Source organism: Sciurus carolinensis, chromosome 2 (assembly GCF_902686445.1).
Source record: "Sciurus carolinensis chromosome 2, mSciCar1.2, whole genome shotgun sequence".
NCBI lineage: Eukaryota > Metazoa > Chordata > Mammalia > Rodentia > Sciuridae > Sciurus > Sciurus carolinensis.
In genome coordinates this window covers 122,409,221-122,435,528 of record NC_062214.1, presented here as the reverse complement: position 1 = coordinate 122,435,528, position 26,308 = coordinate 122,409,221, and the positions used below count along the sequence as shown (strand labels likewise).

The 26,308-nt window shown below is 35.1% G+C and overlaps 1 protein-coding gene and 2 non-coding genes across 5 annotated transcripts; all 3 read left to right on the top strand.

Moving 5' to 3' along the window:
* The first annotated feature begins 355 nt into the window (after positions 1-355).
* Ccnb1ip1 (cyclin B1 interacting protein 1) lies at positions 356-25,075 on the top strand. 3 transcript variants are annotated; one of them, XM_047540594.1, is made up of 7 exons: positions 356-486; positions 4,185-4,382; positions 7,371-7,447; positions 8,483-8,583; positions 16,023-16,349; positions 21,807-22,140; positions 24,081-25,075. In XM_047540594.1, exons 5-7 carry the CDS (start codon positions 16,053-16,055, stop codon positions 24,281-24,283), a joined length of 834 nt encoding a protein of 277 aa, XP_047396550.1. In that variant the 5' UTR covers positions 356-486; positions 4,185-4,382; positions 7,371-7,447; positions 8,483-8,583; positions 16,023-16,052; the 3' UTR covers positions 24,284-25,075. The 3 variants fall into 3 exon arrangements, with proteins under 3 accessions (XP_047396550.1, XP_047396551.1, XP_047396552.1); XM_047540595.1 differs by lacking the exons at positions 356-486; positions 4,185-4,382 and adding an exon at positions 7,159-7,211; XM_047540596.1 differs by lacking the exons at positions 356-486; positions 4,185-4,382; positions 7,371-7,447; positions 8,483-8,583 and adding an exon at positions 14,708-14,724.
* On the top strand, positions 7,615-7,691 carry LOC124978544 (small nucleolar RNA SNORD126). The gene has a single exon (XR_007107520.1). It is a non-coding gene; the product is annotated as a small nucleolar RNA SNORD126 (small nucleolar RNA).
* Positions 9,754-9,901, top strand: LOC124978536 (small nucleolar RNA SNORA79). The gene has a single exon (XR_007107514.1). It is a non-coding gene; the product is annotated as a small nucleolar RNA SNORA79 (small nucleolar RNA).
* Positions 25,076-26,308: the final 1,233 nt, after the last annotated feature.

The window sequence follows — 26,308 nt, the reverse complement described above, 5'->3', positions numbered from 1 at the left end:
GGACCTGTTACCTTCTGTAAATTGACCATGATGAGGTTGCAAAGGATAGGAGGTATCCTAAAAAGATACAGGTATTTTCGAATAGAAAGCAATAGGCCCATCTAAATAAGAACGTGCATAAATAGCTCAAAACAGTCTGTGTTTGCTTGTGCAAAGTACATTAACCTAGAAGGGCACATGGTTTAAGAAGTTCAATTTAAAAACAGGTGCAGGAAGCATCAGTGGTCTATAGAGACAAGTCGGTGAAGGAGGGGTTGCATCCTGTCAGCACCTTTTAAGGTAAAGGAGGAGGGAATCCTCCTTGAACTCATTAGCCAATCAGGTTCGGAGGCCACTTCACAAGCCCACTTCCTGTCTCTCCCTCTCCGTTTTGGTGGGCTGGTGAGTGCGCACTGAATTTTGCTTTCTAGTTGTTTTGGATTTCTCTTCATTTGAGCCATATAACCAGGTGGCAGGCCTTTATTCTAAGCAAGCACTGGAGTGTGGGTGAGTTGCAAGACGATTCATTTCTGCTTTGGGGAGATTGAGGGAAGGCAGTGAAAGGCTCTGTCTGGCTTGTTTCCACGTGGGCCTCTGCAGTACTGGGCTTTCCTGCCTTCCCCAAGACCTGGTGACTCAGAAACAATAGATTCTGTTTCGTGTGCAGAGTGCATGTATTCTTTGAAAATGCCTAGCTTCATTTTGGTGGCAGGGATGATACCGTTATTTTCCCAGTTTGTTTTGTTTTATAGTTCCTTGGGTAAGGGGAGATATCGGGAGGTGTTCAGCTCAGTACATTTTAATTCTCTAGTGATTATCTGTAGGGCCCATGCCCTTCAATGTGTTTGTGGAAGCTTCTGTGGACAGTGTCTTTACCCTGATCTTTGCTCAGAGCATTATTGCTTTCTTGATGAGATTAGGCAGCAAACTCTTAAGGCAGCTGATTTCAGTGAGCCTAGTGAGCTTCTAGGACTCACACTGTGCTGCTGTGCCCCCAAAAGTTTAAGGTATGTTGAAAAAGACCAGGGACCCCAGTTTAGTGCAAGCCTATATTCAAATTCTAGCCCCACAGTTTACTAGTCCCGTGACCTTGGAGGAGGCATTGAGCCCCTCAGGGCTCATCTTTTGAAGATAAATAAAAATATGTAAAAGCCAGGTCCTCCACAGTGCATAATAAATATTAAGTATCTTCTAGAAGTAAGTAAATATATTTATGATAAATATTTTGGATATATTTTTTCTTACAAAAAGTTTTGCCTAGTGACCTTGAGTGTAACTTCACCAGATTCCTATTTTTCTCTGGTATATATTAGTTCAGATATAGTGTATGTGTTGGTTATCCTTATAGGTTGGCATTTATAATCCATAATTCTAATAATTCTCAAGCTTTGTTGTTAATTTTAGTTTTCGAATAGGTATAACATTCAGCATTTAGTGTTTACCATGGAAAGTCTCTTATTTTTTTACCCTAACCACCCATTTCCCTTCCTCAGTAACAGTGATAACAGTTACTTGTGTATTTTTTTTAAGATACATTATGCACATATAAGCAAATGTGTATACTTATCTTTCCCTTCTCCTGTACATATACCGCGTACCTTTTTTCACTTAACAGCTATGTATGCATAAAGAGCATCCACATCCTTTATAATTAACACATAATTATTCTTTAACCTTATGTTCCCACCATCCTCATCTATCTGTTCTCTAACACCACAATTTATTTAGCCTTTATTGGTAGACATTTGAGTAGTTTTCAATCTTGATATTCCTCCCAAGTGAGTTAGCTTGTATATATGTCATTTGGCACTTGTGACATTTCAGGTGGGTTTTGGTATATAGTTCTTCTTTAGAAGGACTCTAGATATTTAGCAGTCTTCCTGTTATTTATATTTAATTTTTGTGCATAGTTTTGATTAGAAGCCAATCAACATCCTAAATATCTTCACTAGCAGTAAAAGATTTTCTTCCAAAGGCAAAACCATGCTGATGGCCTTTATATGAATATATCTGCCTACTTTGGCATGAATAGGGGATGGTTTATCTTGTTCTGAGCACATATTTGATATTGGAAACAAATGACAGGCATGACCTAGAAAAACCACGTGCTCCTTGTATTCACAAGGGCAGAAGGGGCATGCTTTCAGTGTTTGCTGAGAAAATGTGTGCTGGATAGCTCCCTGAAGTCATGGTGTTCATTAAACTCATATTTTAGCATTAAGTTAGGAAGAGCTGAAGTGTTTTTTAGAATGCAAGCATACCAAATAAAGCCTTTGAAAATTTCTCTAAAGCTGTTTATTTTAAGTCTTAAAAAACTTAGTTGTGTCTTTTGAAACATCTAGTTTTTCAACTGGCAGGCTTTGCTAGTTGGGAAAAAATAGATTCTGCCCAGTGCTTTTGTTTTAGGAACTTTACATAGAACACATTGGGGTTTCATTATTAAGTAGGGAAGGAGAGGAATGAGAAAGCCAGCTTGTGCCTTTTTTTTCATAAAAGACAGTATCTTGGAGTTAGAAATGTCCTACGAGTGACCTTTCTGGCTTCAGAGTTATTGTGAAAAGTGTGAAATCTGTAAGCAAACTATCTGCATTTCTAGTCACTAGCTTGTTAGGCTTCAGCAAAGTTAATAGAAACAACATATTAAACACTTAATTCCATGCCAGCTACTCTTTAAAGTATATTTATTACCTTACTTAATCTTTGAAGAAGTTCTAAGATGTAGGTGCTATTTGTTTTCTTTTTATAGAGGGAGTAGTTACAGTTGAGGCTTAGAGAACTTACCCAGGGTCATAGCAAATACCTATTAGAATCAGGATTCAAATCCATTTCTGTCTGTCTCTAAAATCTGTTATCTTAGAAAACATAAATTAGTGCAGCCATTATGGAAAAGTGGACGGAGGTTCCTTAAAAAATTATATGATCTACCATTGCTACTTCTGGGTGTGTATCTACAGGAAATAATATCAGTATGCTGCAGAGGCAGCTGTATTCACATGTACATTGCAGCTGTACTTACAATGGCCAAGATTTAAAATCAACCTAAGTTTCTACCAACAGATGAATGGCAAAAGAAAATGTGGTAAACAGAGTGGAATACTTACTACTCGGTCTCAAAACAGCAGGAAATTCTGTGATTCATAATAACATGGATGAACCTGGAGGACATTTTGCTAAGTGAAATACACCAAACATAAAAAGACAATACTGCATGATCTGCCTTATATGTGGAATCTCAAAAAGTTGAACTTGCATAAGCAGAGAGTAGAATGGTGGTTGCCAAAGGCTGGGAGTGGGGAGGGATGGGTTTGGGAGGATACGGTCAAAGGGTACAAAGTTTTAGTGGGGAGGATTAGGTTATGGAGAACTACAGTATAGTCTGGTGACTACAGTTAAGATTGTATTTTGTATTTTTGGAAATTAAGGGGATAGATCTTAAGTGTTCTTAACACATATACACACACAAATGATAAGTGAAGTGATACATATCTTATGTATACATATATCAAAACATTACATTGTACGCCATGAGTATATACAAAAAATTGAGGAAAAGATAAAATGCACCCTCCCATCTTAACACTAAGCTAAGTTGCCTGCCATTGATCTCCTTTTTTTTTTGTCTTCCAATGCTGGGGATCCAAGCTAGGACCTCTCATATACTAGGCAGGCATTCTAATTGCTTGTGTATCTATAAAATAGATAAGACATAGTACACTTGGAAAATGAGGCAATTATGGAAAGTGTTTTGTAAATTGTAAGATGTGCAAAATATTGTGAAATTGATAAAGTAGCAAGTTAATAGAGTAGGGAAGGTCTTAATTGCCTCTTGCATCCTGCTTTTAAGTTTTTTTTTTTTTAATTTTTTTTACTGCTCTCTTGACTAAAGTTCTCAGGCACTATATTTTCATTTTATTTACTTCATCAAACTTGTGACTGGGACTGAGTAAAATAGTGGGGTAAACTTGGGATGAGCTATATAGTTAGTCTAAGTTTCACCTCACTGATTTTATTTCATATATGCTTGGAGTGGCTTTCTCCTGTACTTAGAGATTAAAACAATATGTATTCTGGAGCCAAAACAGCTGGCAGTGAATGGGAAATAAAAAACCTGTCTGTTCTGACAGCAGTACCTTATGGGACTGTCTCTAAAAGGAAACTGCCAAATGATCAGTTAGAATTTACTTCCTGTTTTCCTTTTGTTTCAGGTTGAAGATGAAGTCCACTGAAGAGGGAAGACCTAAGTCTTCAGTCCCTTGTGTGCCAGCCCAGAAGTGGCCCTTGAAAGCCTTTGTAATATCTATATACTCCCTAAAAATCAAGTGGGCTTGGATTTGGACATTCCTAATAGAAAGAGTTAAAGGCTGATTGAGACTGTGAAGGCAGGTACTTGAATTTTGACCAAGGTATGCTGCCTTAAGATCTCTGTACTGCATATGTATCTTTTCTATCTAAAAAGGCCAAAGATTGTTTGAATTACTGTTGATTCCCGTAATACTAGTCTCATAGTGAGAACTGAGTGAATTGGAATGGAAATGAGTAAAACTGGGTGTTAATACAATTTTAATATGGAAGCATCTCTGTGAAGCATGTGTGACACTTTGGTTTTAATGAAGGTCATTACACTTTTGTAATGGTTTTCCTTTCAAGATCCTGTTTTGTTTTTCTTTTCTTTTCTTGTAATGCCCTTCCCTTTGCTGAGTGCTTGCCAGGACAGCCACGCCCTGCTGATGGGTCTGGTTTCTCTATCTGTACGTGTAGCTTCAGGCCATTCTTTGAAGTTGGGTTAAGGGGGACCTGCACCTGAATCAACTTTGGGGACAGACAGTACTTGTGGTTCTGCTTTCACAGTCACCCATTAATTGGCAGATGCATTGCCCTTTGCATTAAAAAAAAAAAAAAAAAAAAAGAAAAGCATCATCTGTGGATTTAATATTATCAGTTTGTAGTTTGTATCCAAGCTTTTATTAATTATTTGTTCACACATTTAAAATATACTTTTTGATTATGAAATCTGTACTTTGAAGAACTGACTGTCCACAATCAACAAAATGAGTGGGTCATTGATTGTTTATGAGGTATTTATGAAACACTTAGTAAATAAGAAATGCCCTTTGGGTGGTAGAATGACACTGAAGCATTACTAAAATCCTACAAGCAACATCACACATTAGGAAGGACAGCATATACTTAACATCAGGATTTATGTGCAGGGTTTTGTGCTCTGTGTCAAGGACACAATGACCAGATCCCTTGCAATCTGCGATTTGTTTGTGAGATGAGATTGAGAGGTTGCCCCTTTCAAACTATAATTATTCTCCTGTAAGAATTACTTGGGAGCTGGGATTGTTGCTCAGTGGTAGCATGCTTGTCTAGTGAGTGTAAGGCCCTGAGTTTGATTCCCTAGTAAGAATTACTTGGATCAAGAAGGGCTTTTGAAGTAGTTATTATTAAAATTGTAGAAACCTATGTCCTACTTCTTGTATATGTTCCCTTAATCTTGCATGTTGATGATCTGAAAACAGTTTATATAATTAAAGGATTATTCAAGTACAGGATAAGGAAGGAGTAAAATAATCCTTCAGTTATATCTCTGAGGTACTTAAAACCACCTCATTTTATTTCTGACCTCCTGAGCCAGCAAGTCATTCTCATTAAATTCTTTTTTTGTTTTTGTTTTTGTTTTTGTACTGGAGATTGAACTCAGGGGTGCTGTACCACTGAGCTACATCCCCAGTTCTTTTTCATTTTTTATTTTGAGGCAGGGTCTCCCTAGGTTGCTAAGATGGGCCTCAACTTGTGATCCTCTTCAGCCTCCTGAGTAGCTGGGATTATAGGTGTGTGGTGCAACTGCCAGTAAACTAAGGGAAATCAGTCCTTTAGTTTTCTGGTTTTTTTTCAGTGCTAAAGTGCTAGGAATGAACCCAGGGTCTCACTTAATGCCAGTGCTCTAATACTGAGCTGCATCCCCAGTTGCCATTCTCATTAAATTCTAAAGCAAACCATCTTCTGTAGCTGTTTCTTATTTCATGTTAGAAGTATATTGAAGAGTATGGAGTTTTGGTTAAATCCCAGCTCTTATTACTTAGGTGAATTTAGGAAATTTATGTAACTTCTCTGAGGCTCAGTTTTCTCTGTAACAATGGAATTTTGAAATTTGAATGAAACAATTTCTATAGTGCTGTCAAGACAGTAGAACATTTTAAGAATAAAAACTATTGCTTTCTTATTTTAGTCATAGTACTTCTTTATGGCACTGATATTCAATAGAATTTTCTGTGATGATTGAAATGTTTTATATTTTTATTGTCTGCTAGGGCCATGTGTGTTAATTGAGCAATTAAATGTGACTAGTGCGACTGAGAAGTTTAATTTTTAATTTTAATTAAGGGGTCATATGTTGTGAGTGGTTACATGTTGTACATGCAACTTTAAGGCCCACTCAGTACCACATTTTTTTCTCATGAAGGTTTCCTTGATCAGTGATGATTCTTTTCTTAACCTATTTCCTCTCTACCATTTATTTGGTACTTACTAATAATCTATTATTAATTTGGTGATATGATAATTTTGATGAGTCTTATCTTTCTGGCTAGGTTCTACCCTGAGATTATGGATTTTTATATGAAGTATAATTTTGATTTTTTTTGGTAGTGCTGGGGATAGAACCTAGGGTCTCACACATGCCAGGCAAGCATTCTACACTGAGCTATATCCCAACCTCTAGCTAATTTTAAATGATCATCATGTACAATATGAAAGGTTTTCTAGGTATTAATTAGTTGAAGTATTGGGGAAGGTTGCTTGCACTAATGAACTGCTCAGTTCTTCCAGTCTTTATTTTACCTCAAAGTTCACATTACGCTCAGCATCTGTTGATTTGTGGAAGAGGAAATGAAAGCTTCTTTCTTATATTGCCATCTTGTGGCAGTCTTGGGTTTCAAATGATTTGAGTTGAGTACTCCTGTCAGGGGAAGAGTTTTTTTGTTTTGTTTGTTTTATTGTGACAGGATTACCAAGAGTAAAGGTTAAATATTACCTTCTTATTTATCTTAATCTTATGAGTTCTTGGCTCCTTCCTTTTTCATACCTGTTCTCTTATTGTGAAGCTGCTGACTTTTATAGACTTTCAGAGTTTGGTGGAGCAGTTTTAATACTTACTGTGCCGTTTTTGCCGAAGTTTTTTTTAACAAAGTTGAGTTTGTGTAGAGATCCTGTCTTAATTTAAATTTGAGGTTGAACATTTGCTAACATTCTTTAAATAGCAATGATTATATTACTAGAGGTTCAAATACAGAATGAACATGACTCTAATTTTCCTTGTGACTTGGTATGGAGCATGCTGGCCTGAGTGGTCATGTAAACATAATGGGTATTTATCTTTTATTTTCCAGACCTGATGCTAGGTAGTTGATAGATCTTATAGTTCAGCTTCATTCCTGGATAGAAGCTGGTTCATCTGATAGTAGAGGTAAGTGTAAGAGAATAATCTGAATCTTTACCTTAAAAGATTTGAGGCTCAGTGTTATTAGTGGATGAAATTTGGTAGTTGAAAGAGCACAAGTTCCAACCTTAAGAGGGTTTTCCTGGTTTAGGGATGAGGAACCCGTGGTGGTTTGCCCTTCACCAGTTATTTATAGTTTGCCATGATGAAATGCATGTTAAGTCCGTGTTTCACCTGATCACCCTGATTAAACACATGCTCTGAGCAGACTAAAGCTAGGGGCAAACACCTGGAATTGAATTCTACTTGTTGGAATTATTACTGGGATTTAGTCCATGATCTCAGGTAATTCTTAAATCTTTGAATTATGAATTTGATATTTTGTTGTGTTTTAATCTTTTGTGATAATCTTTTTGAGATAGAATTAGGGTCAGTCTTCTTATGCTAAAAATTCACACACTGTAGAAAAAGCACTGATAATGGGTATAATTATATCAGCCACTTAACGTGTAAGTTCTAAACCAATCAATATTTTATTAGTCTATATATAAGACTGAGGGAATCCTAGAGTTGGAGGAATCAGTTTTGTGAACTGTATAATGCAACACTCCACAATCACTTAAAAATTATGATGTAGGTTTATGTTTATTTAAATGCCAGGGTTTTTATGACACATTAAGTTAAAAACAATATATTGGGCAGTGTATTTCTGTTTAAACATTTTATGTGCATATGTTTTCTTGAAATCATCTGAAAGGAGATACACACACACACACACACACACACACACACACACACTCATACTCAAATACTAGGTTATTGTTTATAATATTGGGTTCTATGGGTGACCTTTATTTTTGTAAACCTGTTTTCTAACTTTATTATGTTCACATATTATATAAAGTTATTTTAAGCAACATAGACAGAACAGGCTTGTGTTCTTGTGCCTGCATTTTTAGTAGAGAATGCAGTAGATGTCAGGGTAAAATATAAGAAATATAAATAATTCAAACTAATATTAGTGTTTGAAATAATGTTTTAGTTTTTGGTTATCTTTTACAGAACAGACCAGAACCAGATATGAGTCTTGCATTCCCACTGTGGATCTCTTCAGTGCTGTAAATCCTGGATGTACAATAGATGATGACTCTTTTTCTTTTGTGGTAAGGCTTGAGATTGAGCAGCTTTGACAAACACATGACTTTTTGAAAATTCTGCCTTGTAACCTCATGGTTACAAGGTCTAGATGATAAAGTTCTATGAATTTTAATTTTTGAAAATGTTTTTAGCTGGGCATGGTGACATATGCTTGTAATCCCAGCGACTTGAGAGGCTGAAGCCAGAGAATTGCAAGTTCAAGGCCAGTTTCAGTAACTTAGTGAGCCCATGTCCAAAAATAAAAAATAAAAAGGGCTGAGGGTGTAGCTCTGTGGTAAAGAATCCTTGGGTTCAATTCCTAGTACCCTTCTTTCCCCCAAAAAAAGAAAATGATTTTTTTTTTGTAGTCCTATATAAATTTTATTTTTGAAAAAGTCAATTAAAGATGTTGAGAGGTAGCATAATATAGTAGTTACACATGGCTTCTTTTTAAAAAAATTTTTTTTAGTTGTAGATGGACACAGTACCTTTATTTTATTTATTTATTTTATGTGGTGCTGAGGATCAAACCCAGTGCCTCACATATGCTAGGCAAGTGCTCTACCACTGAGCTACAATTCCAGCCCCTACACATGGGTTCTGGAGTCAGATTAGGTTTAAGTTCATGCTTTATTACCTAACCAGTTATGTAACCTTGACAAATTTCCTAACTTATCAGTATCTTAATTTCTTTATGTAAGATGATATTAATAGTATCTAACTCAAAGGCTGGTTACTCTGAAGATTAAATTAGATAAATGTGTGGGCTTAGAACATTGGAAAGTATATTAGCAATTTTGTCATCAAAGTTCATGTGTATATTTATTTTACTGCCTGGAAATTTCTGATATCTGCATAATAGATTATCAGAGATTCTTTGTTTTTATTGCTTATGTATCTTGCTGCCAATTGGCTTATCCCTCATTACCTTCACCTGTGGTATCCAAAGATTAATTTAGTTCTAAAATTAGGCATAGTATGGAAATGATACTATAGTGTATATCCTTATGTAATTGTTGCAATAATATTTTCTTTAGTTGATTAGTATTCGTTTTGGTACTCATTTATTCGTCATTTTGTCTAGCTAAATCAGTTAATTCTTATTGGTTCTTATTTAGATGTAACCATTTTTGAGTCTCTTGATGTCTTTATTTTTTATAAATGTTTCTTAAAATAATGTGGTTAGAGATAAACTTTGATGGCTGTTCCTCTCCCTGCTTGGAGCCTTAGGCAGTGGGATTTTGGCCCATCATATATCAAAGCTGGCTTGTCTTCACTCGGGGCACTATAAGGATAGGTTGGCTGTCCGTAAGTGCCTTCTGATTTTTGCGGAGTCAAACAATTACAAAGCAGGTAATGATTTTAGATTTAAAAAATGTACCTGTGATTAAAAAAAGAGAGAAAAGATATAATTTCAAACACAGGGATATAGTTTATAGAGAACTCTTTGGTTGTGATAGTATTTGAATAGCTCTGATCTAAGGCTGTGAAAGAAAGAGCTGTAGTCAATTGGGAGTCCCCTGGCAGTTTACAGAAACATTACACTCTCAAGTCATTCATGTTTAAATTTTAAATGATTTACTCAGTTTTCTAAAGGAGATGTTTACACATTTCAAGGCAGTTTAAAAAAATCTTTAAAGCATGAAGATGATTCTTAAACATTAAAGATGAAAGCTGACTCCTCACCAGAAAGTTTTCTAGAATCAACTTGCCACAATATAAGTAGTGGCAAAGGAAAGAGTAAAATATTCTTCTTTTTCTTTTTTTTTAGGTACTAGGGATTAAACCCAGGGGCACTTAACCACTAAGTCACATCCACAGCCCTTTTTTGTATTTTATTTAGAGACAGGGTCTCGCTGAGTTGCTAGGGCCTTGCTGAATTGCTGAGGCTGGCTTTGAACTTTCAATCCTCCTTCTTCAGCCTCCCAAGCTGCTGGGATTACATCTGTTATTTTCTTTTCTTTTATCATTCTTGTATCTTTGGCTAGATTGTTAGTTTTATGAAAGCAGGATATCTTCTTTATCCCCGGTATGTGGCCTAGAATAGATACTCAAAAAATACTTGAAGTCTCTACTTTTCTTTTTTTTTTAATCTCCATCCCCAGAAATGGCAACCATTTTAATAGCATTTCAGCAAGACATTTACATGGAATAACTGGGACTTAGACTGATGTAAAGTGAATATATAAATACATTAAGCTGAGCATCCAAGATTCTATTTAAAATTCTTAATATATAAGCTAGGCATGGTGGTACACACCTGTAATCCCAGTGATTCAGGAGGCTGAGGAAAGGAAGATTGTAAATTTGAGGCCAGCTTCAACAACTCAGGCCCCAGAATTTAATAGGAAATCTCTTATTATAAACACTTTATGTATAGCTTTACTGGATATTTATCATTGACTCAAATTTCACTTACCATTAAGGTTTGGTTAAAAAGTCATTATTTCTGCTTTATATTTAATATTGAAAATAATCTCAATTGTTTTGGCTAAATTGTACTCTTCTATGCTGTGTTACATTCATGAGTGTATATTTAACATGCAAGTGGTACAAAAATAACACATCTAAATGTTGGAAGTCTGGTATGCTTCACTGTGTTTTTTGAAATTAGATTTAGTACTTATATTAGAATCACAAATGGTATGCAACTATAATAACTTCTGTTGACTAGAATATGAAAGAAATCTGTTCTTTAAAATTCTTCCATTAAAACAAATATACAGATGTCATGGGTTTTAGAGTAGATGATGCTAACAGTTTGAGATTCAAAGAATAGGAAAGAAAATTAGTACCTTTGAGGCTGTTCGAGAAATGTGGTATATAAATACTCATAACATAAGCTCATAGGTACTTAGGCTCTCTGCACCAGATAAAAAATTGATCTTCATGATTCAAAATACCTTTTTTTTTGGTGGTGGTGGAGATTCAACCCACAATCTTTCACATGCCATGCAAGTGTGCTACTACTGAACTATATTCCCAGCCCCCAAAATAACTTTTTTTTTTTTTTTTGTTACTGGAGATTGAACTTGGGGGTGCTTTACCACTGAGTTACATCCCCAGCTCTTTTTATTTTTTATTTTGAAACAGGGTCTTGCTAAGTTGTTGAGACTGGCTTTGAACTTGTGGTACTCCTGCCTCAGCTTCCTGAGCCACTGGGATTATAGGCATGTGCCACTGCACCCAGCAAAATAACATTTTTGAAAGTTGAAAAGTAACCTGCAATTAGATGATATGATGTGTAAGCACAAATTGTGTTGTCAGAGCTTAGAAATCAGATGTTCTTGAAATTACAATAATTTCAAGTTGCTCTTGAAATGAATAATATACAACTCATGAACACTCACTAATTTATATAAAAACAGAAAACAACTGACCTAAATTGCTAAAAAGAAAAGGAAAAGAAAAAACTGGATTTGGTGGTGCCACATCCCAGCTACTTTGGGAGGCCGAGGCAGAAGGATCACTTGAGCCCAGGAGTTCAAGGCTAGCCTAGACAACATAGCGAGACCCTGTCTCAAAAGCAAAAACCAACCAACAAGCAAAAAACAAAACAACCCCCCTCACCAAAAAAAAATCACCAAGAAATATATCTTCAAGGTGTCCAAACTTTTCTGTTGAAATTCTAATTTTTTGGCTATAAAAACAAGGTATTAAAATAAGCAGTTACTTCTCTCTTCAGGTAGAGCACAGCTACCACTTGAAACCCAGTTCTTCTCCTTCTTAGCGGTATCTCTAGATTGCTTTGGTAAATAGAGTCTCACAAAAATTTTTTCTTACCTATAATTTTATTGTGAGTAGTTTTGTGTGTGTGTGTGTGTGTGTGTGTGTGTGCGTGTGTGTGCGTGTGTGTGCAAACATGTGCACTGGGGATTGAACTCAGGGTTTCTTGCATGTTAAACATGTTCCACCACTAGACTACATCTCTAGCTCTATTCTGAGTGGTTTTGCCTTTGTGGTTGATTTTCTTTTGTGTAGTCAATATTAACTGTGAAATCTCATTCTAAAAGCCAATGAGATACATCATTTCCAATATTTTGTTGTGTATTGTATACCTTACATGTTAAATATAACCTTGAAATGTAACTACACTATGATTTCCATCAAAGACCGAGGTTGGAATGTTTGTTTTCTTGACTTTTGTGACCACTTTTTCCTTTACAACTCTTACTGTTATTCAGACTTCCTATGTTAGGAAGTATGTATTAAAATCTATATTTGAAAAGTAAAACCTTATAACTATTGAAAACATGGAATACTTATGTTAGGAAGGACGAATTAAAGAGTTGTATATGAAAAACAAGACTTTAAAACTACTGAAAGTATAGAGTAAGACATTGGGAGTAAATATAAACACAAAAGGAAAAGTTGATGAATTTATGTACACTAAGATTCAAACATGTTTGCATGCCACATGACTGACTTCATATAAATCAAGAAAATTATTAAAGGGTGTGAACATGAAATTCACAGATGAGGATCCCTATGTAGTCATTTATATGAAAAGATGTTCAAAGTAATCAAAGAATTGCTCATTAAAACAACATTTAACTACTATTTCCCTGTCATCAGATGGACAAAAATGAAAAGACTAAATAAAATAAAAAGAACCTGATAATTCTGTATGTTGCTGATTCTGGAGCAGAGGGTTCTTACATACTTTGCTGGTGGCCATGAAATCTATATTATTATTTTGGAGAGTGATTTGGTAACATGATTTATTCAACATGCTTATATGTTAACCCAGTCTCTTGGCATTATATTCTATAACATTTTTTGTCATATGTACTTAAGGAGAACATGTTCAGAAGGTTCAGTAGTGCTGGTTTTAATTGTAACCTGGAACCAATGTCCATTAGAAGAATGGATAAATTGGTATATTTGTAGAATGTGACTGTTAAAATGAATTAACACAAAGTATTAACTTGGATACATCTCCAGGAAGAGATTATATTGCAAAGGTAACTTGTTTAGGATCACAAAATTAGGTACTGGTTGAAATCTCAATGCTTTGTCTTTTTGAACTTAAAGTGAAATTATATACCATTTTTGTGCTTTAATATTTTTACATTTGGCACAGTTAAAACTTAAAAAAGCACAAACTAATTAGCAAAAAAAAAAAAAAAAAATTAGGGAATACATGGTTTACACATGAACTTCCAAATTTCTGTGACTCCAATTTGTGCCAGTCGCATTAAGTTCCTAGCAGAAAATTGCTTAATTAGAACTGGTTTTTTATTGAAGGAGAGGCTTTACTATTATGGATTCACAACTCAGAAAGGGCTTTGCAGAGTTTAGTGTTCATCGTATGGCTTACTATACCTGTTAATTCATAATAGGGTTATGTCATCTGAAAAAGTGGCTACAAAACACAATATTAGAGTTTACATCCTGAACACCCTTTTAGCCCTTTTTCTCAGTCTAATTTTAAATTCATTTCTAACAGGTTAATGTAGATTAAGCAGAAAATTACATTGTTATAAAGGCAAGTACAAAAGAGCAAAAAAAATTGACAGGTGAGGCATTAGAGTAAAAACAGATACCAGCAGTTCTAGGAGTGCATATAGGCAGATGACCTCAAAATTCATGACACTGCCAATCTTGTCACTTAATTTCAAGCACTATATGAATGACTGTAATGCAGGCTCAAGGAAAAAAATTCTAATTTATATATATATATATGTATGGGGGTGTGTGTAAAAACTGGGAAAACTTCTATTCCAAGAATGATAAAAACATAAAATGGCAGAATCTTCCTCAGCATAAAGGTGATAGCTGTCCAGTCACAGCTATAACAATTTCTGGGAGTTCCTTCTTATACTTTGTGCTTCTTGCCCGCAACTCCATCATTATCAAGGACAAACACTTCCCTGTACCGGAAACAGGGGCTCCAACCCGTTCTTCTACCCACCCCCTTTAGCTGCAGGACACTTTCTCTTCAATAGGGGTTGCACCAAGGGATGGTATCCACCCGCCTCCCAGGCGGGAAACCTCCAGGGTCGGTTGGATTTGCGCCCTCGCAGCACCTGTAGGGCCAGCGAATCCCATGACCCTGCGCGGCCCCATCTCCCAGCCCGCCCCCCAGCAGGCCTCGGGGCGACCGCGCACATGCGCACTCTGACGTGCAGACGCGCTGCGAATCCTCGCACCGCTGGAGCTCGGAGGTGGCGTCTTTTTCCCGCTCTTTTTCATTGTCCCTCAGGTCAAAGGTTTAATTTGTATTATGGTTCTCGTTGTTATTATCATTACTGTTTTCTCTGTCGAGTGCAGAGAGCAGGTTGAGAATTCCAGAGTGAAATTACCGTAGGTCTAATTCTTAAAAACTTGGCCCTCAACTTGTACAAGCCCAATAGTATTAGCTTTCCCCCACATCTTGTGGAAAATTTGGAATTAGCCGCACCTCTGACTTCACCTGGAATGAGCTTCAAAACTGCCCATATATTCTGCTTTCCCTTTGCTGGTTACCCAGGTGGAGGTAAAATAGTCCTAGATGGCTGCTAGATAACATCAGTGTCCTCAGAGATGACATTCGGGATGAAAATGTCGAAATGCCTCTGCCCTGTGACCGAGGCAACGTTCTTTGCAGAATTTGCCAGTTGATAAATGTGTACACTTTTCCTGGGTGCAATTGATGTCCCACTATTATTTTATACAATACAGGATTTGTTTTGGTGTTAGTCAAATTACAGCGAGAATTTTACTTTCTTGAAAAGTAAATTAACCTAGAGAATTGATTTATTCTTGCAAATGTTTTAAGTCAAAGAATAGTGTTGAATGGACAGATGAATTGTTTAATTGATTAAAGGTTTACTCAAAAGCAGCTTTAACGTAAATTTTCAAGCTTTATGAGGGTCAATTACTAGGATAAATTAGGTTAGTTTCTATTTTATGCAACTAGGCAGCTAATGTTTTTAATCAAGGCAACACAGGTAAAGAAACAGAAATGGGCATGTATGAAAAAAACCAAAAAATGTAGCTTCGCATATTTTACACTGAAAAATATCTGAAATTGTGCCTGGATTTTTATGTTTGCCACGTGTGGGATGTGGTACTAACATATTTTAGCAAAGTATGAGTAGATAATAAATTTGAATTTTAGTTTAGGTATTGAAGAATGACAAAGAGCACTGATGTAATATTTACTTGTTTGTACTTTGGAAATGTTTCTAGACTTTTTTTCCATGTACATATTATTTGTGACCTTAGTAAGATTTAGAGTCACCTGTGCATTTAATTTTTCCTTAAATTTTTTCTCATTGCCTGTGTACAAAGGAGGAGCACAGTATTGTTTAGAGACAACATACCATATTGATTATAATAAATACAAAAACATAATAAAATGTACAGTTTATCAAAACAAAGTAAAAGCAATATATTTATCTTTTACTTGTCATTAAGTAATTAATTAATTTCATTTTCATTGTTGTGTGACTCATTTACCTTTTCATTTACTCCTTCTCAGGACTCTTCAGCATCTGGAGATCTCATTAACATGTCTTTGTGTGAAGACATGTTGCTTTGTAATTATCGAAAGTGTCGCATCAAACTCTCTGGTTATGCCTGGGTCACTGCCTGTTCTCACATCTTCTGTGATCAGCATGGCAGTGGTGAGTTTAGTCGTTCACCAGCTATCTGCCCTGCCTGCAACAGTACCCTTTCTGGAAAGCTGGATATTGTCCGCACAGAACTTAGTCCCTCAGAGGAATATAAAGCTATGGTGTTGGCAGGGCTGCGACCAGAGATTGTGTTGGACATTAGCTCCCGAGCACTGGCCTTCTGGACATATCAGGTTAGTACTTAAATTAATTGTTCTTTGGAGTATAATTTGAGGCACCTGTGGGAGTTTGATGTTTTTCTTTTGCTGTTTTGTATTTATTTTTTATGAAAGTATGGAAAACGTTCTTTTTAATGTTTTCATTTTTCAAAAGTAATATGTTTATTGTTGAAAATAGTAGAGAAAAAAAACCCGTAATTCCATTACTCAGAGATGTTCATTATTAATATTTTTGTGCATAAGTATATGTTTTATACATGTATTAAAAATATGATAATACTACACACACTGGTTTTATGGCCAATTAAAGTTGACAGGGCTGGGAATATTATTGCTCAGTAGAGTGCTTGTCTCACATGCATGAGGCCTTGGTTTGAAATATAAAAAGTAAACATAAATAAACAAACAAGGTGGACAGTATATTATGTCTTTTATGAATATTTTGTTAAATATTTTTCAGTTCACTATCCTTTAATTATAATTCTTATGGTTGTATTCTATTATAGTTTGTTTCAAAATTATTAATAAAATGCTGTGGGGAGCATTCTTATCAAATTCACATCTATTATTATAGACTAAGATCACATTTCTGAAAGTGGCTAGATATATTTTGAAGGTTTTATTTATTTATTTTTTTGCAGTTCTGGGGATCAAACCCAGGACCTTGCACATAGTAAGTAAACCTCTACCATAGAGAGTCCCTTCCCCAGCTTTGAAGATTTTTAAAAATTACATTTTAAAATTGTCCTTCAGTATGGTATATCCAATCATTTGCTGTCAAGAAATGTGTGAGAGCATTTAGTTCTCCACATCTTCTACTCACAAGTTAGATATATGTAAAATAGAACTTCATTGCTCTTTAAATATGCATTTCTTGGATAACTCTTTTTTTTTTTTTTGTGGTGCTGGGGATTTGAACCCAGGGCCTTGTGCTTGTGAGGCAAGCACTCTACCAACTGAGCTATATCCCCAGCCCTTGGATAACTTTTAAATGAACATATTTTCATGAATTTCTTCATGTATTTCTCTTATGGATTGCCTGTTTCAGTTTGCTTGTTTGAATTACTAGTTTTTTCCTTCAACTGATTTGTAAGAATTCTCTATATATACCTAACTCAAATACTATAATTTTTTAACTTATCTTTTGTCTTTATCAGTATTTTACATAGATATTGAAATTTTTTGTGTACTTGATGCGATCATAATTTTAATTACTACATTGTATAATTTGTTTCTGAATTACAAAAAAGGCTGTGATGAGCATTCTTGTCATCATCCAGACAAACTCATACATGCCTGGAAATTGATTTCAGCTCCTGATCCTTCCCTTTTTTCTCCCATCACCCCTCCCCTCTCCCATTCTCCTTCCTATACTCTATTAGACTTCCTTTCACTTGTCCATTAATTTATATTTTATTGGTTCTTTATGTATCTTATCCCTCCTTTTATTTTACTCTTGCTTCCCCATATGAGAGAGAACATTTGATGTTTGAGTTTCAGAGTTTGTCTTTCACTTAGCTTGATAGTCTCCATTTCCATCCATTTACTGGCAAATGCCAAAGTTTCATTCTTTTTCAGGACTGAGTAGAACTCGTGTGTGTGTGTGTTTACATAATTTATATATTCCACAATTTATTAATCCATCATCTATTTACAGGCATCTGGGATGATTCCATAATTTAGCTACTGGGAATTGTGCTGCTGTAAACATTAATGTGGCTGTGTCACTGTAGTATGCTAATTTTAGATCTTTGGGGAAAATACCAAGGAGTAGATAGCTGGGTCATATGATGGTTCCATCTCTAGGTTTTTGAGGCATCTCCATACTGCTTTCCAGAGTGGTCATACTAGTCTGCAGTTCCATCAACAATGTACAGTTGTACTTTTCCCCCCTCAACCTCACCAGCATTTATTGTTGTTCATATTCTTGATCATTGCCACTAAGATGAAATCTTAGTGTAGTTTTGCTTTGCATTTCCCTCAATGCTAGAGACGGTGGACTTTTTTTTCATATATAAATTGACCTTTTGTATTCTTTTGAGAAGTTTCTGTTTAGTTCTTTTGCCCAAATATCGGTTGGATTTTTTTTTTCTTTTTGGTGATAAGTTTTTTGTGTTCTTTGTATATTCTGGATATTAACCCCCTATTACCCCTTGGAGGGGTAGCTGGCCAAGATTTTCTCCCATTCTATAGGCTTTCTCTTCACACTCTTAATTATTTCCTTTGCTGTGGAGAACCTTTTTAGTTTGATGGCATCCCGTTTATTGATTCTTGGCTCTATTTCTTGTGCTTTGGGGGTCTTGTTAAGGAAGTTGATACCAGCACTTATATTACATACACATTTATAAAGTTTCATGAAGGTATTTTTCATCTGTCAAGTAAATATTTTTGTTACGTTGTTCTGGATAAGGTATCCCTCTTACATGCTCCTGTATCTTATGCTTATCTTTATTATTTATACTTTATTGTAATTACCTGCATACTTGTTCATTACTAATAGTTAGGGGAGTTCTTTAAGGTAGAGTTTTGATTCTTGTATATCCCTAGATCTTCAGTGACTATCATACTTGCTGGTCTTAAGTCTCAATAAATATTTTCTGACCGAATGAATAGAAATTATTTTTTAAAGTAGATTGCTATTGAGGATAGTACCGAACATGTATATATAGGTGATATTGTTTTCATCTTTACAGATGCAGTAGAAATCAGTGAATCAATAATTGTCACCAGAAATGAATTTTTCTTTATTAATTTTCCACTATTTAATTATTCAACATATGTATTTTTTTGAGTACTAGAAAACATATTTCATGCAACTTCTTAGGGACTGGGCATATGATAAGGAACAAGACATATGAACCTCAAGAAGGCTATAGTTTCATGGTGCTAAAGACACAATTAGACTTTTTTTTTGGTTGTGGTGCTGGTGATCAAACCCAGGCCCTTGTGCACACCACGCAATTGATATACCACTGAGCTACAACCCCAGCCCTGCAATATGGTTTTTTAATGCCCACAGTGAAAAAGGAAGTACAAAGTGCTATGGAAACACATAGGAAAAGCATGTAACAGAATTCATAGAATTATCTCAAATTATACAGAATGGATAAATTAAAAATGGTGAAAGAAAGAGTCCTTATATTTTCATTCACTTTGTGTCAATATTTAAAGGAAAGTAAATCCAAATGAGTTAGAATTGACAAAGTGGGATTATATTTCTTTTTTTTTTACTTACTTTTTATTGAAAACTGCACTGAATGCTAAATGTCCACCTTTACACTAAACAAGTACAGTAATGGTAACTCACACTAAAACAAAACATACTTTTGATAGCCATTTTTCCTTTTGGGACAGGTTAAAGTTTTTTTTTTTTTGGTCACAAAAACAGGAATGTACCTATAGAAAGGCTCAAAATAGGCTGTCTTTTTAAACAAAAAGGCAGTGATTCACAAAAGACTGTGAATAGAACATGTAACTAATTGATACAAATCTAATAGGATTTGTTAAAATCAGTCACATCTAATAACACATCTGAAGTGTTCTTGTATAAAATATCACGTGAAGAAAAGAATTTATCAATGTCTAAAAAGAGGGTTTGTTCATAGACAATCTGACAAGTTACCATAAAAAGTGTTTCCTGAGACATAAGGAAATGCAACATTATTCTTGAACCCTTAGTAGTTCAAGACTTTCCACTCAATAAAATAGCTGAGGATCTGAAACTGAGAAAATGTATTTGAGTACAAACAGCTTGTGAAACTTAATACTTTTTTCTCTCTCTCTCTGTTTTTTTTTGCTTTTTTTTTTTTTTTTTGCATCATCAGAGGGTACAACTGAACTTACAACCAACTTGCCTACTTGGTATGCATTTCAGCTGCGAGGGAGACACTTCTGTACAGGAGCCTGTACTGTCTTTAGTGCTACACATGCAGGTGTCTTACACAGGCAAACAGTTTTCTCCTCATTTTGTAGCAATTGTCTTCCTATTAGCAAAAATAGGTGACAATCCTCTGTAGACCAAAGGGACTAGAGTCATAAGATGGGGATTTCCTCTTAATGTTTTTTATTTTGATGTTTGTTTTGGAACTCTTGATGCAGCATTCTAGAGCAAGGTGCTCAGGACCTGCTGTGTCCAAGGAACTGATAAAGGAAAAAGCTCTATTTATTCTTTGTGATTTGATGCACAGATGAAAAACTTAACACACAATAACAGAAGCTGGTCGTTAATAAATCACGTCCTAGTCTTTCAGTGCTTCTGTGAGCAGACGACACCTTCAGTTTTCTAACTCTTGTAGCTTTTAACACTGCAACACCAATGATGCATGTGTCCAGGATCAGTTAAAAAGACTGTCAAATTCCTTTTCTCTTAGTTCATCCATTTTCACTGTCTCTTGGTCCCAAGTTTATCTGAATGATTATCTTTCAGCATTCTCTGCTATTGCTCATTGGGGTGCTCTCAATTGTCCCCATGTTTTGTAGGCTGGTTGGGAGAGGGAGCTTGGGAAGGGTGTGCCATCGAGGGGGGGTTGTGAGTCACCGGGATGCCTCCAGGGATAGGATTATATTTCTTAAAGGCTTTTGGAATACATGTCACGTGTTAAGTAAGACATACTTCTTTTGGTGATATAATTTTGGTGGTAGTGGTTTGAGAGTATTCCTCTGTATTGTTTAAAATATGTTCAATAACCTTATTTATTATTTTCTTTAATAACCATCTTGTATATTCTTTTTTTTAATATACTTTTTAGTTGTAGTTGACATAATACCTTTATTTCATTTTTATGTGGTGCTGAAGATCGAACCCAGAGTTTTACCTGTACTAAGTGAGCACTCTACCACTGAGCCATAACCCTAGCCCTATTGTATATTCTCAGTGCCTTTTTTTTGGTACAGGGGATTGAACCCAGGGGTCCTTAACCATTGATTCACATCCTCAGCCCTTTTCTTTATTACATACGGGTCTTGCTGAGACTGAGGCTGCTTTCGAACTTGAGATCCTACTGACTCAGCCTCCAGAGCTGCGGAATTACAGATGTACACTCCCATGCCTGATTGATTGCTTTTTTTTTTTTTTTTTGTAGTACTTAGAATGAAACCCAGGGCCTCATGTATGCTAGGCAAGCATTCTTGCCACTGAGCTACCTCCCCTACCCTTAATTTCTTTTTATTTTGGTACTGGTGATTGAACTCAGGGGCACTCTACCACTGAGCTACATCCCTATCCTTTTTATATTTTATTTTGAGGCAGGGTCTCACTAAGTTGACCAGGCTGGTCTCAAACTGGAGATTCTCCTGCTTCAGCCTCCTGAGTTGCTGGGATTACAAGCATGACTACTGTGCCTGGCTTCCTGATTACATGGTTCTAAATGTTCAAGTTATAACATCGCAGTGTTTTCTTTTTGTGTTTGTATGAAGTTTTACAATATATAACTTTTTGTACCCTACTTTAAAAATATTTTCTTTCTTGGACAGGTACATCAGGAACGTCTCTATCAAGAATATAATTTCAGCAAGGCTGAGGGCCATCTGAAACAGATGGAGAAGATATATACTCAGCAAATACAGAGCAAGGATGTAGAATTGACCTCTATGAAAGGGGAGGTCACCTCTATGAAGAAAGTGCTAGAAGAATACAAGAAAAAGTTCAGTGACATCTCTGAGAAACTTATGGAGCGCAATCGGCAGTATCAAAAGCTCCAAGGCCTCTATGATAGCCTTAGACTACGGAATATCACTATTGCTAACCAAGAAAGTACCCTTGAACCAACTATGATAGCACAATCTGGTGTTTTTGGCTTCCCATTAGGTAAGAAAAGACTTGTTATATCCAATATCCCTTTTTTTTTTCAGTACTGGGGATTGAACCTATGGACTCATGTGCTAGGCAAGTTTCTACCACTGAGCTGTATCTCCAGGCTTTTTAATTTTTATTTTGAGAGGGGGTTTTGAATTTGTGGTTCTTCTGCCTCAACCTCCCAAGTAGCTGGGATTACAGGCATTTGACTTGACACCTAACTATCCAACATCTAGTTTTCAAATCAAGGATTTTTCTTACTGTACTCTGTGTAGTTCTGACCTGTGAGTGAAGGTTCCAAGGGTCTAGAGCCATGGTAGGTTATGAATTTTTCATCTGTGTCTCAACCTTACATCATTTCTTTTACCTATTATATTTGCTTACATTCATGGTATACCTTTAATATATTTGCACGATTTAAGTTTACAATTTCACTTTAAATTAAAAATTATTTAGTTTCAAATATTAGCTGCCACTTATTGATTCCTTACTACGTACTGTTATAAGTATCTTACACGTATTCATGTAATTTGCAAACCTTTGTGAAGTAGATACTATTTTTTGTCCCTGTTTTGCAGATGAGAAAGGAGAAAGCCAAGAAACAAAAAGTTAATTAACTTGGTGCCTGTACTCTTAACTGTTTGCCATCCTCCAGGAAGATCTTATTTTAGTTTCTTTCACATGCCCATTATTGGTTGCACAATTCTTAAGTTATAGTTTGTTGTTTGGTTGGTTCATTCTTTTGTTTACTCTTTTCTCTACTCATCAAATGCTTACGCAGTTTTTCATGTGCCAGTGTGTTATGCGTGATTCTAAACAATGAGATATAAAGACTAGCCCCACATAGTAATACTATACTCTGGGAAGTTCAATAGGATGTTACCAACTTTTTGTTAGGTACTTTGCCTAACAAGCACCTAACTTCCACTTACTTATATTGTTAATTTGGTCAACCCAAGTGTTAATGTAAGTGGATATTGTAGGTATTTTTTTTGTCACTGTCCACATGTGTTTTTATTTCTTTCATATTTATCTTTCTGTTCTTCTCATTGTATGTACTTACCTTTTTTCCTCTTGCTATCTTTTTTAGCTTGAAGCAGATACAGTCAGCATTTTCCTCTTTAAAATCTATAAAAACCAAGGAAGGGCCCAGCAGAAGTAGTTAAATGTTCATTTAATCAGATCTGTTATCTGATTTTTCATAAGCTTATGCTAATTGTTATTGGGTCATGGGTATATGGCAATATTTCATGGTAGTCATATTTCTAGAGTTTATATTGCAACATATATGTATGTATGTGTGTATATATATACATATACATATATATCATATATCATATATATATATATGCTGGGCATGGTGACACATTCCAGGTACAGGGGAGACTGAGGCAGGAAGATCTCATGTTTGAGGCCAACCTGGGGTAACTTAGTGAGACCCTGTCTCAAAATAAAATAACATAACATAAAATAGGGATGGGGATGTAACTCAGTGGTGGAATGCTTGCCTAGCACGTATGAAACCCTGGGTTCAATCCCCAGTTCTAAAAGGAAAAAAAAAAATTCTCGAAAAACGTGCAACAAAGGATTTTATGTATATATGTATTTTTGATGACTTCTGAGATGGATAGCAAGTGAATAACATTAAGATGTGAATTCTAGCACTACTAAAAACATGTTTCATTGTGTCAGATAACCTTTGGCAATGAAATTATGTCTATCATTGGAAACTGCATCACAGAAGATATAGTAGATACTGTAGTCATGGGGAGGGGTGGGGACATGGTCCTTTTTTAAAATCTAGTATTAGGTCTATAATTTATCCATCTCATGTGAGTTGAGTTCTGTTACAGTATTTATTGAATGAATTTTGGTTTTTTTTGTTCTTAAGGATCTATGAGGAAATAGATGCTTAACTTCTTCCCTGATTTTTTTTTTTTTTTTTTTCCTAGGGAACAACTCCAAGTTTCCTTTGGACAATACACCAGTTCGAAATCAGGGTGGTGGAGATGCAGATTTTCAGTTCAGACCATTTTTTGTGGGTTCTCCTACAGCACCTGAAGCCAGCAACAGCTTTTTCAGTTTTGCCTCTCAGAGTCATGAATTAGAACAGCAACAAGTCTCTAGCAGGGCCTTTAAAGTAAAAAGAATTTAGCTCATTTTACAGAATCTTTGTTTGCTTTCAGTGATTTCATTTATCATACAATCTTTATTCTAGATAGTTTTTGTCAACCTCCCTGTGCTGTTAAGCCTTTGAAGTTCTCTTCACATTTTCAATTTATAAGAAATTCAGTGGCAATAGAGGATTGACTTTAGTGTCTGATATTTTGTTTGTTTGTTTCTAATATTTAAAGCACGAAAATTTATTAATCTCAATTTCTGTGTATATTGTTGAGTTTTCATTACTGGTGAAAGGGTCACAACATTATTATATGTTCTGTAGATCACTCTTTCTGACTTTCTGACTGACCTGTGTCTTTATTCATATGTATATAAGCACCATTGTTTCATGTCTACATGTTACTTTGGGTCTTGATATTTATGTATATATATGTGTGTAATTGTGTTCATTGATATTTTGCTGTATTTGCCAGGATATTTATATGAACAGTTGGTCTTGGACAATGGTGGGTGACCTGTGGCTTGTTATTTTGTTGTGTGTGTTTGTTTGTATATATTGGTGTATTTGTACACATATTTACTTGTTTAGAGAGGTATGCTCATATCAATGAAGGAATAATTTGATGTATATCCAGTCCTTCCTTGTATTAAAAAATTATTGACATTGATGAATTTATTTTGTAAAGTTGATTTTTTTTGGATTTGTTTAAAAATGAAACTGCTTCTTTGTCTGTTAGTGATTGCCTGTTAACTATTTAAGAATGACCTTCTGATGCAGAAAATTTACTAACATATTGGTCATAAGAGATTATGTTAATTAAAATAATTTTAACGATTTATTCTGTGTTTCCCTTTATTAAATAGTGAACATTTCAGATTACTGTTAAGAAATTCAATGATGTTTAGTTTCTACATTTAATTATTTAAAACAGTCAAGAAAGACAATCTTAGTAACTAGATTTACTAAGATTTAGTCAAACACTGAAGTATTTGAGTGTTTTAGAGGCAACACTCAAAAGCCTTCTTGTTGTGGAGGCAGAACATTGCGGTTCTAATTATGTTTTTTTCCACAAATATGTTATACAAGATTTTTAGGCTTCAGTTTCTATATCTGTAGAATGAGGGTTTGAATTAAATTATCCTTACAGTCTTTAAATTGATTCTTACTGGCTTAGGATGAATTACCCTGAACATTTTTTTTTTTTTTTTTTCAGGTAATGAGAGTCATACTGAAATCATTTGAGATTTTTTTTAGAGTTAGTCATTGTAGGAAGGCAAGTAAATACCTTTGCTTTACATAATTGAATAGTAAGCAACTAATATTTTCTTCATTAGGAGTACAGAGTATAATTTTTAAAAATTTTCTTTTACTGTATTCTAGAGTGAAAAAGGTATCTGAAGAAAAATCTTGAAAGTTTTAAAACATGCCTATTTGTAGCTAATGAGATTTAATAGATTACTGTACATTATATTTTTGTTCCCTGTATAATTTTAAATTTTATTTGAAAGTGATTTGAGGAAATGATTTTATGTAGGTTCATGATTTTTGCCGAGAACACTTAACTTCTTCCTTTGTTAGTTTCACAGAATCAATTTGAAATACAAGTAAGCTATAATTAAAGCTAAAAAAAAAGTAAAGAGAAACTGTTAGAAATATTACATGGTACTTTAAATTTTTTTATTCACATGGTACAAATTAAAAAGGTACTAAGTAAAGCACAGTGAAATTCTCCCTTCTATTACTGTCTCCCAGCCACTCTGTTCCACTCTTTGGAAGCAGTTACTGTTGACAATGTCTTGTTTCTCTTTCCAGGGACAGTCTATGTAGAAGCAAATAATTTTTTATTTAAGAATTTTGTTTAGTTTTGAATAGATAGTACATTTATGTGGTAAAAAATTCACAACAGTACACTGTGAAAAGAATTCTCTTCCCTCATCCACAGTTCCCAGTCCCCATTTCACTTTCCTGAGACGTTGTTTCTTGGGTTTCCTTTTGGAAATAGTCAATGAATATGTAAACATTATCAGTCTACAGCATGATAGTTTTATAAAACCATCC